At 39.6% G+C, this 12981-nt stretch overlaps 1 protein-coding gene across 2 annotated transcripts in view; it reads right to left on the bottom strand.

The window, feature by feature from the left end:
• The window catches only part of ptpn11b (protein tyrosine phosphatase non-receptor type 11b), a 43345-nt gene extending 30619 nt beyond the window's left edge, over window positions 1-12726 (bottom strand). For both annotated transcript variants that reach the window (XM_058643897.1, XM_058643898.1), the window contains exon 1: window positions 12588-12726. In XM_058643897.1, the coding sequence (XP_058499880.1) occupies window positions 12588-12601 (14 nt within the window). In that variant the 5' untranslated portion in view covers window positions 12602-12726. The remainder of the gene's footprint in view (window positions 1-12587) is intronic.
• Window positions 12727-12981: the final 255 nt, after the last annotated feature.

The raw sequence follows: 12981 nt of genomic DNA, 5'->3' as shown, positions 1-12981 counted from the left end.
CAATATTGTCACGTAACATGATACATTATCACATTTCGCCATCTCCAATACCATGTACATGAATACAATGTTATTTAGAGGTTAACAACAGGACAAAAAAACAGGCTGAGTTGGCTGATGACTGAACCCTCGCCATGAACAGGACCACAACACAACACACAGACAAACAACCCCAGAACAGAGATCTGACTCAGACCTTACTGGGAGGCAAAAGCGATCTGAGGTGCTTCTACTCTCATGACAAAAGATGAGGAAGCAGATTATAGGAGAAATTTCACTGATAACTGGGAGATGAATGCATGCGCAGAGGAGAATGTGATCTGGACAAGGCCCTCCCTGTGACACCAGAGAACTGTCTAGAAGTCTAGCAGGGAGGTTGGGTGGTTGGCTTATGAAGGACCATGGAGACAAACAGGAAATGATTCAAAGGCACTTAAGAGAGTGATAAATGTATTATCCACACTGCTCAAAGTGGATCCATGGAGATACTGCACTGTATATAAGTGGCACAGTAAAAATGCATTGATGATATGTAGGTTAAGTGTATGAAGACAAACTTACTTTGTCATACAATCAAATCTCCATACTGGAAGTGTATTGAGGATGTTTGTATGAAAACTATGTAAACTATGTTTTTCCTGTTTTTATTTTTGTAAAGATGTCTTTTGCCTACTGTTTATGTTTTATTGTTTTAATTTCTAATATAAACACAGATTATGATTAAATATTCTTAGCTGTGGACCATGGCACTCCTTGGCATGGCAGTATATTTTTATTTATCAACTACAGGTGAGGCTGGACTGAGATTTCTATAAACTTTTCACTATAAAACACTTATTCCATTTAATAAAAGGCATGTAACAGAACCGATTTGCTGAGTTATAGCCTAGACTACACAATGTATATTGGGCTGTACATTGAGGCCTACAACAATGTCAAGAGTTGTGATTTAAAAAATAAATGCTGTCATGAAGTTTTTGCTGTTTTACAATTCATGCAACCAAATAAACATTTCCAATAACTCCTGATATTTGTTTTATAAGGATCATTACCATAATATGATTTGATAGTTTTAACAGTTTACAGTGAACAATAACATCACTATGGTCCATTTCTGTGTCTTGTTACCGATCTGACCAGGTTACACATTTGCAATACCCACAAACTACAACCTAACATAGTTTTTGTCACAATCATTGTTATGAAATGCAGTATTTCCAATCTTTTACTTGAATATATTTTTTTAAATATTACACCTGCTGTGTACAATGAACCTCAATCTAGTCACTGTATTTGGGTTACTGTAGTGGGGAACCATTGACAGATTATGGGTATTGTCTGGTGGACAGATTACTTGGGGTATTGTTTGGTGGGGAACACACAACAGCTTCTCCTGAGTGTCTATAAAGCAACTCAGCTTCTTTCTTTACAGTCTTTACATGCTTTCCTCACACCCACCTGTTCTCCTACACCACTGGATCCAGTATGTTATATTAATCAAATTACAGAAGAGTTAAAGGATTTTTTTGAGTAAAGAGGAGGGGTTAAAAGAAGTGCAAGGGTCATCCTGCAGCAGGAAACTGGCTGTAGATGAATGGTACTTGTTTCTACCCTACCTCACCATTCTGGTCGAAGCCTGCAACAGCCGCCTGCCTCAGCAGCGTCAGATCTCAGTAATCCAGCATTGGGCACTGTTACACAAGGGAGGATCAGCACGAGCAAGGAAGATATAGAGACTAAAGGGGGAGGGTGGGGGTGTTTGCAGAAGTGTTACTGGGTTAGACAGAATAGAACAGAGACAGTGAGTGAAATAAAGGAGAAATGGAGTGGTTGCTTTGAAAGAGTGTTAGAGAGAAAGAGAGTAAGTGTATGGTGGGAGGGAGAGCGAGCCAGGGGCGGAGGCTTTTTAATCTGGGATTTGGTCAAGCGTGCACAGGCCTGATACCAGCACTCATCGGCACTATCAGGCGTCCCCCCCCGCCTTCTCTTGTCTCCCACCTCAGATGTATGTGACGGGCACTGGTGGTAGGACAGGTCTACCACCCTTTACTTCCCTCCATCAGTCTCACCTTCTCTCTCTAAGAGGTCAGTGGCTGTCCAGTGGCTGTGCCCCAAAGCTGAGTCTGTGATCTTAATGCTAACAGAGCTTTTTTTGGCTGTAACACAGACCAGGCCAGGCCAGATCTGGATGCCATGTCTCTGGGAGCTGCAAGGTCCATGTTATCTTGTCAGAGGCTAAAAGCAACAGCTGTGTTGCCAATGCCTGCAGATTACACCTAATCATTCATGGCATAGTTACACCAGATCATAGTTTGCGCTCACAAACTTAAACCCTCCAATCCAGCCAATTCAGCAATATGGCATTAGGCACATATTTATGCAGGGGTGGGTTAGAGAAATCTGCATATGAGTGTAAAATACAAAAAAATAACAAATGAACAATTGGAAAAGATACATGTAATGACCGCTGGATTTGTCAACTATGTCAAATTGTGGCAATTAATTGACTTATTCCTCTTCAGGAATTTGAATACAAATCATTAGTTTGTTTGTCATCCCACATCCTTTTTGTTAGTTACTACCCACTTCTACACCAATATAGACAATCAGGCTGTCTAATAATTTAGAGCCAACAGCCTTAGTTGAGTGAGTGAGTTTGTGCATCTTCACAATTCCATTAGATTACAATTATCACTTCAACAATTCAGTTAAATTTGACTCCATGATACGTCACGCTCCACCGCATCCTGAATTTCCTATATTAATGCAAATGGCTACTTTTTCTATCAATACTGGCTGTGATATGAATACAAACTCCCCTGTTATTTATACATTTCTTTACAAATTAAATTGAAATGTTCCACCCTCAAAAACAAAACAAATGTCCAACATGTACAATAATCATCTGTGTCTGTATCACAGTGCATCTTAGAAAAATGTATTTCAACATCACAAATGCTAATGTATCTGTGCAACTATGTGTTTAAATTTAGAGATGATGTTGTCAGTATTTCAGTCAGTATTTTTATAGCAATCATTAAGTAGTTGTTGACTAATCACCTGGTAGTGCCAGAACGCCGCTGAGTCATTAGGGTTGACCTAACACCTTCTATCTGACAGTTGTTAAGATACAAAATGAGTCTACTTGGTGAACTGACCAAGCAAACCAATAATGAACAGACCATCATTCATTGGAATCACAAGAGCCAAGCCTCCAGTGTTGCTAAAAATATTACGAGTATTAACTACAAAGTGTAGTGTAAACTACATAAACCACAATGCCTTAAGTTGTGTTTGAATTGAATACAGCCAACAAGAATATTTTCTCAGTTCAATCACTTCATAAAACTGTGGCCTGATATGAAAATGCCTGGTTTGCTCCTCTTAAGCCTCATCACAGCTCCAGCATTGTCACAGGAGAAGGTAAATGATCACCACCACACACAAATTTTACACCACAAAGCTTCCTATTGTCCCAAAAAAGGGGACTTTTCCCCCATTACTGTCTTCTACTTTTAATGGTGAGAAGAACGAGAAGCTGGAAGTTGGTTTACGTTTCTCAAACCTTCAATCCATAACCTTTAATACTGACATTCTGGTAAAGTGCTTACAGTGATACTGCAATGCACTGTTTGGTTTTTGGCTTTGGTTCCAGTGCTGTCCTTTTCACACAAGACAAATCAAAGAGGACATGTTATTTTTAATTTTGAAGCTCAGTTTCTCTAAATGTCACTTATGCAATCCTGGCTGCAAATCTGCCTTTTTCCCAAGAAGCATTTATGAGATGTGCAGTGAATCATTTGGCTGTCTGCACTGTCTCTGCTCAGGACAGAATACATTTGCTCTTCCTTTTAGTGTGTGTGTTGCTCTGTTTAATAATTAACTTTTAGGGCATTACTCACTAAGACAAGCTAGCAGATACAGGCCTGCTACTTGCTACTTGAGTCTAGAACTGCTTGTGTGTTTACTTAGGTTCAAGTGTTAAATGAATCTTAAATATATTAATGCATTTTTTCCAGTGAAAGTTTTTGTTGATTTAATGACATTGTGTTGATTCTACAATACTCGACAAACACGGTTACTGAGGTTTCAAAATATATCTACAGGCCAAGCAATTTCAAATAGTGTTTATCTTTATAATATAAGTAATATTATTATTATTTAAGGAGATAGGATCAACTTGCCCCTCCAATAAAACCCTATCCATGATTGCTCCCTCCCTCGCCTCCTCAGATCATGACCACAGCAGCAGGAGTGACTCAGGGCTTTCCAAGAATAGGATTCCCTTTGAAAACTACCAGACGCCCTATATTTCCCTTTCTCTGGCCTTGGTAGTGAGAAAGACAGAGACATGTTTAAAGAAGTGGCGATTTGAAGGAACCAGGTTCTGTCTGATGAGACAGGAAAGGGGGGAATATCCTGGATGTATAACAGGAGTGTGTGATGCAGCTGAGAGCTGCAGGTTGGGCCCCAGGCTGGTTGAGGGGAGACCAATATGCATCCAGCCACAACTCTATCCTCTTACATAATGTCTCAAGTTCAATATAGCTCCAGTTGGCTATTTAAAGCACTCCTGTCTCAGCCCACTGACAAAAAGGTGATATACTTAGAAGCCGCAGTGCAGCATGAAAGCCTCAGTGAGGGATATATCGGTCAAAGGCAAGTCCTGGGGTGTGGATTTTTGGTAATGTTGTCATATTTTTAGCCCAGTTGACGAGTCAGTGTATTTACATGGGGTCCAAAACTTGCACACACCCCATCACTGAATATTTTACTTCTCTGTGTTGCACCAGCTTAGAAAAATAAGGTAAACAACTAACACAGGAAGTCAATGCACATTGCACATTAAGTATGTTTAACACTTAATCTCTCACAGTATGTATAACTGACTGATGCTTTCAGACTAGTTAGACATTTCTTTAAAGAAACACTAATAGCACAGGATATCCATAGTTTTTGACTCTAATTATTTATATGGGGTAAACAGGACTTATTGGTAAATAATTACTTACTTATTTAATTAATACTGGGTATTTTTCAACAAAACCAAAACTTTACGGAAAAGTGACACTGAAATTCTCACAGGACTTGTGCCCAGAATGGCAAACCCAGATAAGGAAACAAACCGTGAAGTAATCCTTTGATAAGTGTTCATCATTTCGACTGCTTTACAAAGCACATTTGTCACACAAGAAACTCATTTTTTGAAAATGCAATCCTTTGCACTTTTGCCCAGTAGTATGCATAAGATTAAAATAATGAAATAATCCCTTTTTCATTTTGGATTAAAGGCTGTACTGGAAAAAAACAACAACATGTATATTTAACATTTAAGTATATTAAACATAAAACTAATATTTTGTACTTTTTTAAACAATGATGTATTGTTTTAAGCTCTGGTTCTCCCACACAATATATACACACACAACAACTGGGACTTTACAGCCTTTAAGGGTCAGCACATTATAACTGTGGTTAAATTAGATATTCAGTCCATGGGGAAATTGTTAGTTATTACAATTATATTATTAAAAGCAAATCTATAGGGATATTTGTGTAAGATTTTCCTTCTTTCCTTCTTTTTTTTTACTATGGGATACTAATGACATATTGTGAAATCCATTTGTGAAGATGAAACCCCCAGAAGGTCAAGTCATAATATTCTCTGAAGCTTTTTGGACTGCCCCAATTATCATTCATTAAAGATAAACAGTCCTGTGGCTTCTCTTGAGTATTAGACACTAACATTACAGAAAACACATTTTAAGCGTAGATTTATCTTGATACAAAGATACAGAAGTAGTTTCTTCTTCCTGGAGCCTTAATTTGCACATGGGCCACCCTGTTGCACTCGAGCAGTTAATCTCATAGACAACTGACAGTTTCCTTAATGGAGACATTAACAATACAAATAGTCTGGATATCATTTTCCTACTAAATGTAAATGTTAATTATTTTGTCATTGAAAATGTCAATTAATTTAAGTTCAATCATTTTTCAGAGCAACTGTAAAATGATTGACAGCTACAGGAGCTAGCTGCTAACCAATATCAACACAACAACCATTTACTCTCACATTCACACCTACGGGCAAATTAGAGTGTCCAATTAACTTGTGCAGGTTTTTCGCATGTGAAAGAAAACCCAAGCACACACTTCTTGCTGTGAGGCAACAGTGGTAGCAACGAGCACCGCTGTGTGGCCCACTAATAACATCGCTTACGGTAAAATCTGTACTTAAAGTCATTGTCTATAGAGAAGAGCCACAGTCAACAGCAAATGTTTCATTATTCACCCAACAAAAGCTAAGCTTAGATTTACACGGCTCAGTCTGCGACCAATGTCATTCTGCTGTATTTTACGTCCAATATTTGACATTTACCTAGTTAAACATGTTCTGTCTTCAATCAGAAGTACCTTTCCCTTTAACATTTAAGCCTTAAAGACTGTGTAAAGCAAAGGCAGAGTTTCTCCTCTTCACACATAATATGTTAGAAAATAGGTGCTGTGAACCTGTAAAAAAATTACAACTATAGAGTCAAGAACTGTGGAGTAAAGACTAAAAAGTGTTTCTCTCCAGTCTTCTGTTGAGAATTTTTCAGGTGTGTCTAAAAATATGACTCGATGCACAGGAGACATAGTTAGCATAACGTGAGCAGCTTACTGTTCACTTGTGAGTCATTTCATCTGCTCCTACACTAGGGCCTTTGGTTTGCTAACTAGCTGAGATGTGTTTATCCCAAAATCCTGTCTTACCGTGATGCAAAAACACACAGCAAAGCTCTGACACTTGAGATTCAATTTGTGAAGATGGGAGAGATGGGAGAGGGAGAAAGAGAGAGAGCAGGACGTCGCTAAACAGTGCTGTGTTCGTGTACAGTATGTGGTTTAAAATGGTGAAAATGTCTGTGTGTGTGTTCGACTTACAACGTTTCAGAGCCATGAATGTTGCTGAATTTTACATGATTTAAAACCTACACTTAGCCACTATTTTAATCATTCAACTTTGGCAAGTGAGTAGCACATTAAACTGTGGTGAAATATTTTTCAACACTTTACTTAGTCTTTAAAGGGGACATATTATACCCTATTTCCCCCATTAAAATAGTTCCCTGGTGTCCTAATGAACATGTCAGTGACATGCCTTGGTCAAAATACCATAAGGATGAAGCACAATAGCAGTTCAATAACCCTGCTAAACCCGCCCCTTTCAGAACGCTCGGTTTTCGTGCATGGTCCCTTTATATGCAAATGAGACACAGGCAAACACACACCCACTTCTTCCAGGGGGTTTCTGATTTCTGATTTTTCTTTTTACAGCGCTCACTCGCTCAGCTGCTTCTCGTCTCCCCCTCCCTCCACTAGTTCTCTGACAATATCAACATGGCAGCATGCGCAGAAAACAGCGAGAGTGCCGTCAAAGGAAGAGACGTCCTACATAAGGATCGAGCCGAACAGTGCCGAACTGTAAATCAGTTAAATACACCTAGGGACAGCACAGCTGATCGCCACCGCTGATCGCCAGCAGCGCGCGGCGATCTGAATAAACTGGCGCTGTATCAGACCGGTGACTGTATGCTCCGGAGCTGGCGATCAGTTTAGGCAGCTCGCCGCTCGCCGCTGGCGATCAGCAGTGGCGATCAGCTGTGCTGTCCCTATGTATCCATGTGTCGGAGGTCTGTTCCTGTGACGGCACTCACACATACAGCGCCAGTTTAGGCAGCTCACCGTTCGCCGCTGGCGATCAGCGGTGCTGTCTTTTTAACTGATTTTCACAGAGAGTGCAGCACCGCTGCACAGAGAGTGCAGCACCGCTGATCGCTACCGCTGATCGCCAGTGGCGAGCAGCATAAACGGCCGCTGTATGTGATCAGACTGAGTCTGTGCTCCGGTCATGGAGGACGTACTGAACAAATATTTTTAATTAGGACGTGTCAGAATGGTTAGTTATGAGCTCCATGTGACCTTTTCTTAAAAATGTGTGTGTTTGTACGTCGGTGAAATAAGTTCGCTGACTAAATACGGCGACCGCTGGCCGCAGTCTGATGCGAAGTGGTGCGAACACACGTTTGCTGACTTTATCCGGAACATTAGCTTCATATATAAAATCCTCTGAGGCTGGAAGTTTGTGTAAAACACTGTGCTCCACTGTGCAGCCACCAACAGCACACTTGTCCCTCCACGTTGACATAATACCGCTCTTCCTCCCTCGCCTGCACTCTCGCAGGGACAAGGTGGAGCTAAGGTGGAGCTCTCGAAGTAAACTTACTGGTGGGGCGGTAACATTCGCGGTGAAATGCGCATGCTGACGTCATAAGCGCAGGGAATTCAACATCGAGTGTTTTATCGCCTATACTTACACTTAGGGGAACCACGAAAACATGACGGAGTATTCTTTTTCCACACTTTGGTGACTGGTAGGGCCCCCATAGTCCCAAATATAAGTATTAAAATGGTTAAAAAGTTGATTTTGCATAATATGTCCCCTTTAAGTAACAATCAGTGGAGAAGCCAACGTTACAATTCTGGATGAATAAAAAAGCAAAACAAGTATCTGGAACAGTTGGTTCAGTCCTGGAAATGTTGCCAGTTATCTTATTCCTCCACATGGGCTGTTGTTTTCCTGTTGGCTTATCAAAAATACTGACTCACTCTTCTCAGCTGGTCAAATGAGTTTCAGTGACAGATGACGTGTGCTCCATAAACAAAGGGGAGCAGAGGTGGTTTCCAATAGTGGAAAGTTTGTGATACTACAAAGAATCAACGGGCAGTGTAAAATGGAACAGCAGACTAAAGTGATTGTCCATCAATACCTGTTTCTCTGGGCCAGCAGTTATAATGCTTAACAACTGCTACTGCTACAACAGACAATACAAACCCTTTCTTTGTGACTAAGCAGCACAACATTTTGCTATACATTTTTGGAAATTCCAGCCCAACTCAACATTATGAAGAACCACAATCCTTCCTGAAACTGAGTGATAATATGATCAAAAGGAGAGCAGGTTCTTCACATCAAGACGGCATGCTCTGTGGTAGTGTCACCCTGTGGTATTTCAGCTCAGGAAGTACAGAACAAGCCACAGAGCAACAGTCATATAGTGTGTTATTCAGCCACTGACACACCATGGAAACTGGCAGACATGAACAGCCACCATGGGTATGGTTTGGCCCAGGGGCAACTATGGTGATTTAGCGAGAAATTATATTGAGAAAAACTCTCTGTTGTGTAACATTTTATTCACTAGCCCAGCCATTCTTAAAGTGCAGTGTGTCACGGCCCGGTTTGAATTCCGAAAATCTTCTGCGTCCCATACTAAACTTAATCATATCTCTAATGAGCACACACACTTTCCTTTTTCCGTCTGAAAGCTATTGCTCATCATGTTCAACTCAGCACATAATGCAATGTTCCACTAACTATGATCCCCATGAATAATACTACAGTTAAATATGTTACTTCTGATTACCCTTTAAAACTTTTGTAAATGTTTTACAGTTATTTCAATTTGTTTTATTTTTTTTAAATTACAAAACTGAATTGTTCTTTTTTTGATTACCTCTCATAGCTCACCTGCACTACCTTCACAGCCTACCAGGGGGCACACTTTGAGAATCATTACTCTAGCCAATTGAGATTTTAATCAAGAGGAGACCCCTTAACAACAGACACAACTTTTACCAAACCTGCAATCTGAATTATTGATCTGAAAGTATTTAGTGAAAATAAAAGTAAAACTAAAGGGTAATATCCCAATAAACTAGTTGATGGGATGCCAATTTAGTGTGCTTATTAACATGGAAGTGCAGTTTGATTAAAGTCCCTGTAAAGTGAAAAGAATAACTCTTCTGACTTTGTCACCTCACAGAAAAATGTGTTTCTAAACACTTTACTAAAGTTGAATGATTAAACTTTGGGTGAGTTAGGTGAGTTCACTGGAGGAGACAAACACACACGTGCACATACATACTGGTTTATATGCTTTAGTGGGACCAAAGTCCACAAACGTCACTGTTTGTCCATGTTTGTACAGAATATAAACATAAACACACTGGTATCAAACTTCCTGTTCACCGGACATGTACAGATGCTTACTATAACCCCAGTGCATCATCAAGCCATATTTTAGACACACATAAAAAATTCTGAACAGCACCTGTTGTAATGTTTTCCGTTGTAATGTTTTCACATGTTCTCTACTCCTCCTGACATAGTATATAATGAGTAAGAAGGAGAATCTGTGTATTTGCTTTACAGGGACTTTAACACATAGACAAAGGGGACCATCAAATTGGAAAAGACAATGTGTTTCTGATGATTTATCTACATTTTGTTGATAATTAATGACAAAAAATACTTTGCATATCAAACAGCAAAAACTTGAAAACTAATAAAAAGGTGAGTGATGCAAAACTGTGCATGGATGTTTCTAAGAGTGTTCCAGAAAGCAAGTAAGACATGCTAAGACCAATTATTATGGTAATGTTGCGTGTTATTTAATAACCCTAACCTTGGCTGCCTTTACCGTTTCTGAACTCCCTTTGATGTACCACTCATTAAGCCATATCCAGCCGGATTCTAATATGAAAAATGTCATTTGCTAAATAACATGGCCTTAATTCAACAGTCTTTGTTCAGAGGAGAAAAAAAAAAGCTTTTGTGTATTGTGAAGCTGGACTAAAATCAGTAGGATGGCCTTTTGACCTCAAAATCTTCACCATTGCAGCTTTACTTTCCAAATGCAATCATGATGTAATAGTCACATGACAAACATAATCAGATATTAAACACATGTACAATCTTTTCCACCCTTATAATGGCAGTCTATTTGTATCGACTGTAAACTTTAAAATGTGCCAACTCTGCATTTTCTCAAATCTACTACAGCCATAATAGTCAAGACTAAAGCTGACTGCTGGAGTTTACATTTCAGAGGTCACCTTGTAATGAAATCTGCACCCTTACCCTAACAGTTGTTTCCCTTATATGGACTAATAGTTATGATAAGCACCAGACTTTAAACAGCTGTTTTATACTGCACAACTTCACACATCACACTTAAAAACCAACACTCTGATTACTTCTTATTCATTATCTATCTAAAGTGCCGGGAAAGGGTCATTTAATTTGAAATCTTATATTTTATGAATCAGTAATACAAAATCTTAGTCATTTATGGCATACTGTATTTATTAATTTATTGTATTCAGCAACCCCTGACTCCTCATATACTTAACTGGTCATTAGTAGTCTACAGATGTGCATAACACATGGTTAATAATACATTGGAAGAGGACTATGGTATTGTTTTGATAGTAGGCAGAATACACACAACGTTATTTCTTAATATGACTAAAGGGACCAGTCAGAACTAATTCCAGTGATAGAATTAAGGTCCAGGATACACTACATTCGACCACCAACTCAGGCCAAACAGGTAATTTCACACTGATATTAAATAGTTCATGCTAATAATTATCATTATAAGTTCCAACTAACGATAACAAGCACTGGGCATATTAAGGACACCTGGTCAACTGTTCGTGCAAATATCTGAAAACACAATATGTCAAACCTTGAAGCACATGGGCTACTAACAGTAGACGGTCACACCAAGAGCAATAACATGTACAAGTGTAAGTGTATAAGTAAATAAAGTGTCACTTGATTTGCTTTGTGGTTCTCAACAACAGATTTGACTTAAATTCCCTTTTAAATGTGTTATGTTCCATACAATGTGTGGGGGTTAGATTCACAGGAAGCTGTAGGCCAGTTTCCTGCACTGAACACACACAGGTTTGTGCAGCTATTCTTCTTAGGACACTGCATTGACCTCCATTCATTTAGACAATTTCCCTAACCACAACCAGCTAATGCCTAACCTTAACTTTAACCCAACCACAATCAACCCTAAACTTAAACAGTTCCTCAGAGATGAGGTTCTGCCTCAGTATGAACTGGTTTTGGTCTTGTTGAGGACTACTGGTCTGATAAGGTCAGTGTTTATGTCAGAAAAGGTCCTGAAGAAGTAACACACACACCGAGAGAGAGAGTAGGACAGACACAGAAATAGACTGGGGGAGTGTAAAGACTTCTCAAAGCTACAACGTGTTGTGTGTATGTGTGTGTGTGAAAATAATGATATTTATATTAAATGTAAAGTAAGCTCAGACACATGTCACACCATTCACAGACACATAACGTTAATTATCGTGAAAGAACACATTCCCTCTACAACAACAAGACCAACAGCAGCTAAATCAAATTCAATTCAATTCCGCGTTCCCGTCAACTTCACTTTCGTACTTTTGACACAGTTGTTTAAATAACTTAGACTAATTCAAAATAAACTTGACAGCAAAACAAAAGGAAGTTCCCTTGAAAGAAAGTCAAAATACGAGGCGGCGGCGACAAGTGTCTTCGTTAACTGTTCCCTGAGTGTGTGGGACGAGAAAAGTTGAGACTCCGCTGTTCAGCCTCAGCTCAATCTCATCAGCACAGTTGTGTGAGTGTGAGACACTGCTGCTCGTTACGAGTTCCGCTCAAACTAAAAACAACACTTTAAACAAACCACGCTCGTCATTACCTGCGAGATGTCATCGCAGTCTCTGAAAGCTGTCAATTGTCCTCAATAACGGTCCCCGCTGTCTCTGCCTCCTCTGAGCCGCTGTGAGTGTGAGAGCTGGTGAACCTGACTGTTCAGCTGCACACAAGTACTGACATCACTTCCGGTTATTACCTTCACAACAAAGGTCGTGTTTGTGGGTTTAAAGGTCCAGTAAGAGGTGTGTTGGTATAATCCAAAAATATACTAAATGCTACCCATCAGTACGATTGAATCAGTGTATAAGTGTTTTTCTTTTGGTTTCTGTTGCCTCAGAATGAGCCCTTTGTTTATACTTTGGTGAAGGGCCTTCATCTACGCAGGCCACCATCTTGTGCCACCTCAACATCAGCCCAAAAGGACAAACCCACCACAG

This window comes from Solea solea, chromosome 11, assembly GCF_958295425.1.
Source record: "Solea solea chromosome 11, fSolSol10.1, whole genome shotgun sequence".
In the NCBI taxonomy this organism is placed as follows: domain Eukaryota; kingdom Metazoa; phylum Chordata; class Actinopteri; order Pleuronectiformes; family Soleidae; genus Solea; species Solea solea.
This window is presented reverse-complemented; position numbering and strand designations above follow the sequence as displayed.